The sequence below is a fragment of the Propithecus coquereli genome, unplaced genomic scaffold, assembly GCF_000956105.1.
Source record: "Propithecus coquereli isolate 6110/MARCELLA unplaced genomic scaffold, Pcoq_1.0 Scaffold65, whole genome shotgun sequence".
NCBI lineage: Eukaryota > Metazoa > Chordata > Mammalia > Primates > Indriidae > Propithecus > Propithecus coquereli.
Window position 1 is genome coordinate 6798593 of NW_012152507.1, and position 6000 is coordinate 6804592.

At 39.2% G+C, this 6000-nt stretch overlaps 1 protein-coding gene across 1 annotated transcript in view; it reads left to right on the forward strand.

Moving 5' to 3' along the window:
- The window catches only part of PIWIL4 (piwi-like RNA-mediated gene silencing 4), a 43295-nt gene that overhangs the window by 17102 nt on the left and 20193 nt on the right, over positions 1 to 6000 (forward strand). Inside the window, exons 9-11 of the mRNA XM_012660046.1 lie at positions 1090 to 1213; positions 2269 to 2386; positions 4504 to 4615. Of these exons, the coding sequence (XP_012515500.1) occupies positions 1090 to 1213; positions 2269 to 2386; positions 4504 to 4615 (354 nt within the window). The remainder of the gene's footprint in view (positions 1 to 1089; positions 1214 to 2268; positions 2387 to 4503; positions 4616 to 6000) is intronic.

Below are 6000 nucleotides of genomic sequence, written 5' to 3' on the forward strand. Positions count from 1 at the left end.
GTAAGCACACCATGTACTGAATTAATGAAGTCATGTGTGAAAGCTCTCTTTTGATAGAAGCTTTTTAACCGTAGCATGAGTTGCACTCGCCACTCTAAAATGAGATTCCTGAAATGTTTTTTATTTGAATGACTAAAAGTCCTTTGAAATAAAACATGCTCACATCTTACTGCCTTAGTTATATTAATAATTATTGATGTTAGCATCACATAGTGCCCAGGCCTTTTTATAAATGATAATGCCCAGTTGTTCTGTAGTTTGTGTTGAGTAAATTATACTGGAAATGAGTGTTAATTGTAACCTTTGCTGTTGGAAGGTAAGCGAACTTTTGGAAAGGAGAGAACGTTGGAATTTGAGTCTAGGAAGGGAAAGGGACCAGGGTATGAACTAACAACTGCCAAGGACTCATTATAAACTCGACACCGGGCTAGTGGTTTACACAGTGTATCTGTGAGCTACCATTTTCCTTGTTTCATAGATGAGAAAAGGAAGTAACTTCTCTAGTGTCACAGGCCAAGCAAGTGCAAGAGCTGGGGACCAAATTCACATTTGTCAGACTTCAGAGCTGCTTCCCTATGACATCCTACTATCCTGGAAGTTAAGGACAGTCATGCTGTTTTGGGAAATCTGAGGTTGACTCAATAAAATCCTTGCCTCCAACTTGCATATAGACATTTTCAAAATGAACACAGGTGTTTAGACCAGCGAGTTAAGCATGGGCAGTCTGCCTCCGTTATCGGGAGTGGAAATGCTGGCTTTGAGTCAGCCCCAGTGGGGTCAGTGAACTTTGCATGGAACCAGCTGGAGACTATTCTGAATCTGGCTGAAACCTAGAGAGAGCAGGGAAATGATTTTTTTTTAGATGGTGTTGCATTATGAAATAAAATAATTAAAACAATTAAACTGGCTCTCATATAAAAGATAGGTACTGGGAAGAAAGTAGAAATGAAACCATGGATTTTTTTTTTCTCCACTGAAAAGATGTGCTTATATATTCATTTTGGGATTACCTTGTTGCTTATAAGCAAAGATGCTCATCTTGCAGTATTTCTGCATTAACTTTTCCCTCATTAATCTTGCATTTTATAGCAATATGATATTACTTTATCTGACCTAAATCAGCCAATGCTTGTTAGTCTGTTGAAGAGCAAGAGAAATAACAACACTGAGGCTCAGCTTGTGCACCTCGTACCAGAGCTCTGCTTTCTAACAGGTAATGTTTGCGTGTCGTAATCGTCAGGCTCCTGGGCACAGGCTGTGCATACGAGGCAGCGGGCAGAAGCTCCCTGAGTTAGATGAAGGCTGGAGCATTAATTTAACCCATGGAGGATGAGCCTTTTAAGTAATTATTCAGTAGTAGAGACAAGTTGGGGGAATACAGTGCCCTTTGGAATCTGTTTCTTTATCTCGTACATTCCTTTTGTTACTTTGATGTAAAATAGGCCCTCGATAGTTTCTTAATAGTGAGCTGCTCTTTGCCATTATTTGAACTTCACTAATACAGGAAGTGATATGACTTTGATTTTCTTTGGTTATGTTGTTAGAGTGGTGCCGGCATGATCCTTATTTTCTTTTTGCGTGAGCTCCCAGAAGGTAATCCTCACCATACGGTAGAATGTGAATAACTGGCTTGAGCAGTTTTAATAATGTTCATTTGACTAACATGGTGGGTCTAGGAAGGGAGGACTTTCTATTTTTTACATTTTTATACTGCTTGAATCAGGTATGATGTGTATCTGCTTATTTTGCAATTAGAAAAATTAATAAGGATAAAATCCTTGAAGGAAGGGGTGATCGTTCTTAGTAGTATTTAGATATTGGAGGTATGCACAGCTGAATATGGCAGCCACTAGCCACGTGAGTGTGTCGAACACTTGAAATGTGACCAGCTCGACTGAAAGGCTGGGAGGAAATGTGTTGTGAGCATAGAAAACAGACCAGATTTCAAAGGCTTAGTATGAAAAAAAAAGGAAACTATCTCATCAATTTTTTTAGGTTGATTACATGTTGAAATGATAATATGTTAGATATATTGGGTTAAATAATATATACCACTTAAAATAATTTCATCTGTTTCTTTTTGGCTTTTCTTGATGCAGCTATTAGAAAATTTAAAATGCCATCTGTGGTTTTAATTTCTACTGGACAGTGCTATTCAGATGTGGCAAATCTGATTCAGTTCAAGTGGAAACGTTTAAACTGTACCTGAGATGAGCTGGGGTTGCATATGTCCATTTTTTCACTTTGTCTTCTTTTGGAATTTCGTAGGGCTGACTGACCAGGCAACCTCTGATTTTCAGCTGATGAAGGCTGTGGCTGAAGAGACACGCCTCGGTCCCTTGGGCCGGCAGCAGCGTCTGGCCAGGCTTGTTGACGACATCCAGAGGTACTGGATCACCATGCTGAGACCGCCTGCACCCTTCCCATGGCCGAGCTTGTAGAATTGGATAATCTATATGACATTTCATTCCTTGATGGAAATGTCTCATTCTTACTGATTCAGAGCAAAGAGCTTTTGAATTGTGCTGTCCAGAGCCCCGAGCTTCATCTTAGATGCATGAAGAGTATCGGGTTGAGGGGAAGTGTCGAGGGGCCATGTTGGTAGGAATACCACCTCCCTTCACCTAGACAGCCCTGCTTTCATCTGTTTCATAAATTGAGGTCTGGATACAATTTTGAATGAAGAAAAGGGTTATAATCTAAAAAGAACAATAAAAACCTCCAAACAAATGAACAAACAAACAGCAGGCCCCCAATATTCAGGATCAAGAATGTTCAGATCTTGATATAGTGGCCTCCGCAGACTGAACGTGGGGAAACCCCACTATGTATTCTTTAAACTTGAGAAACCTTGTGCCCTTTGGTTTAGTCATCTGATTCTCGGACTATGTTCCTGCCCATGTTTATGACAGTTTGCTGTAACCTGTGATGGGAAAATTGAGTTTCTCCCTTGTGACCTCCTAAACCCACACTGTCTAGTACAGCCCCACATGGCTGCTGGGCACTCAAAATGTGTCTGATGACACATCTTGAAATGATAATTTTTTAGGTTTATTGGCTTAAATAATATATATATTTTAAAATAACTTCACTTATTACTTTTTACTTTTTTAAAGGCAGCTACAAGAAAATTTAAAATTACTTATGTGGCTTATTTTATATTTCTCTTGAATTATATTGTAGAATGGTCATTTTTCTTTAAAACTTATTTTTTTAAGTACTATGAGCTCATGGGAGGAATTTGGAAATTTGCATAAGCAAAAAGAAAGAGAGAGAGAGAGTGCGTGTGTCAGTAAATACTTGATAAATGAAAGAATTACAATGGAATGAATGGTGTATATTCTTTCAGACATTTGCAAATGCATATAATACTGTTCCTTTTAGGAAAATGGCATAGTACCGTACATGTTTTGTAACTTGCATTTTTCGCTCAAAGGTTTTTCTCAAACGTTTCCATATGATGAAGGTGCATCTCTATTATCACTCTAGTGGCTTCTTCATGGATACACTTTCTGTGGTTTATTCTGGACCACGCCCAGACTTATCCTTACTTGAGAAGAGTTTCCTTGTTCATTTCCCTCATACAGGGGTATGGATTAGTCTTCCTCATGCACCTACCTGCTACCTTTCAGTATTGCCACTGACCTCACCCCGTTCCGTGACCGGTGATGGCCTCACCTATCTCATCTTGGGCTGACAGTATCTGAAGCACAATAGCTAATTCAAAGGATTTAGTGACCAGACAAGACATAACCTTAATAGATGGGAACAGTGAACTGTTGCAGAGACACAGTGGTAAAGAGGTTTGAGTTTGAGATCCCCTAAAGAATGAGGTGGAGCTTTTCTTTTTCTTTCTTTTTTTCTATGTGTATCCTATGAGTCTTCTGGAGTTTAATTCCTTATGTGCCCTTCCTTTATCATCCTCCATCCACTCTCAAGCCAACAAATTCAGATATTCCCAGAAAATATCTCCGTATCCAGCAGTTCCAAAATATCTCCTTATTAGCAAGTTTGTTATCAAGAATGATCATATCTCACATGTTTTTAGCACGTAGCCTGTGCTGGACACTGTGGTAAGCACTTTGTGTGCATTGTCATATTTAATCCTTACATCAACCCTATGAAGTAGCTACTTTTATTATCCCTACATTTTTCCAGTAAGGAAACCAAGGCATTAAAAAGATTTAATAGTTTGTTCAAGGTCACATATTATTAAATGTTAGAGCTGGGAGTTTAACCAAGGTCTGTCTGGCTTGAAGGCTCATTTTTCTAGCCGATGTGCCCCCACCGGAAGCCTTTCCCCTGCACATCCCAAATGGGCACAATTGTCCCATAATTCTTTTGAGCAGGGGAAGGAAATGGTGAGTAGAAATAGAAGTGAGGAATCCTAAAGACACAGAACATCAGCCCCTAAATAATTCAGCAAGTTATAGTTATCTCTCTGATGATTAAAATTCTTTAGGAAATGAGCACTCTAATGATTTAAAACAACTCCATCAACAGAAACAAGGATGCTCGTTTCGAGCTAGAGACCTGGGGACTGCATTTTGGAAGCCAGATGTCTCTGACTGGCCGAGTTGTGCCTTCAGAAAAAATATTAATGCAAGACCACGTAGTAAGTGCTGTGATTTTATTTTCATTTATAAATATTTACTTGAATGTGTGTAAGTTTGATCATTTGCCAGAGTGACTAGTGGCTTACAATATTTATTTGGTTTCTTCGTGGCCATGTCCTGCCCTCACTTGGTCCTAAGACTTAGTTAAAAAACCTCTGGTTTCTTTTTCAATCTGAATTTAATTGTGTGGACTTAGCGGCACCCAGCAGACACAATTTATGTTAGTTAGAAAACAGTATTTCAAACCATTGCAATTAAAACATAACCACCTTTTACTGGATATTGTACTACTCTTATGTGATTTCAAATTCAAAATTAAAAAAAAAGTCATAGTTACCCGAGAAAAGCCTGGTGAACGTTAATTCTAATAGGTTACGTTTCCTGAGACCAGAATTGGTTTATAGCTGCCATGTCAGTTGTGTCTGTTAATTTTTCAAAGTAATTCTGCTCAATTGGCATAAAAATGAAGCAGCTCACGTAGCACCTAGCCCCAGACATAGTACTTGGGGAGGGAGGCATTCTGTAACCTGAAGAGGTGAATCATTGTCACTTCTGGGCTTCAGCTGAAGAAATGAACCTATTTTATGCAACCATTATGCATTATCTTTCTACTTTTCTCCTCTGTTTTGCCCATTTTAAAAACCAGTTACATTTCATTTTATTTTTTAAAGTCCCTCTTCTTGCCTTTATATGGTATTATAAACCGACACGTCTAAACTAATGTAACTGAACAATGCACATGTCATGTTGGCAGAATGGCGATTTTTTTTATCATTTCTTTTTAATAATCTATTCAAATTACCCTTTTTGGAGAAGCTGAGGAAAAAATATTTTTCAAAACAAAACTTTGTAAAGTACTAAAATGTAGGACCCCATTAGGATCTCGGTCAGGGGTTAATAAAGAGAAGCTCAATTTCAGATCCACATATGAAGAAGGACTTAAAATACTTAAAATGATCCATCTCCTCATCTGTATAAGTAAAATCGTATTTACCAGAGCTTTTTATTTTTATTTATTTATTTGCATTTTTTTGGTGTGGAAACCAGTGTCCATAGGACAAAGGGCATCAAAACATGAGAACCCGGCCGGGCGCGGTGGCTCATGCCTGTAATCCTAGCACTCTGGGAGGCCGAGGCGGGAGGATTGCTTGAGCTCAGGAGTTTGAGACCAACCTGAGCAAGAGCGAGACCCCATCTCTACTATAAATAGAAAGAAATTAGCCAAAACAACTAAAAACAGAAAAAATTAGCTGGGCACGGTGGCGCGTGCCTGTAGTCCCAGCTACCCGGGAGGCTGAGGCAGGAGGATCTCTTGAGCCCAGGAGTTTGAGGTTGCTGTGAGCTAGGCTGATGCCATGGCACTGTAGCCCGGGCAACAGAGTGA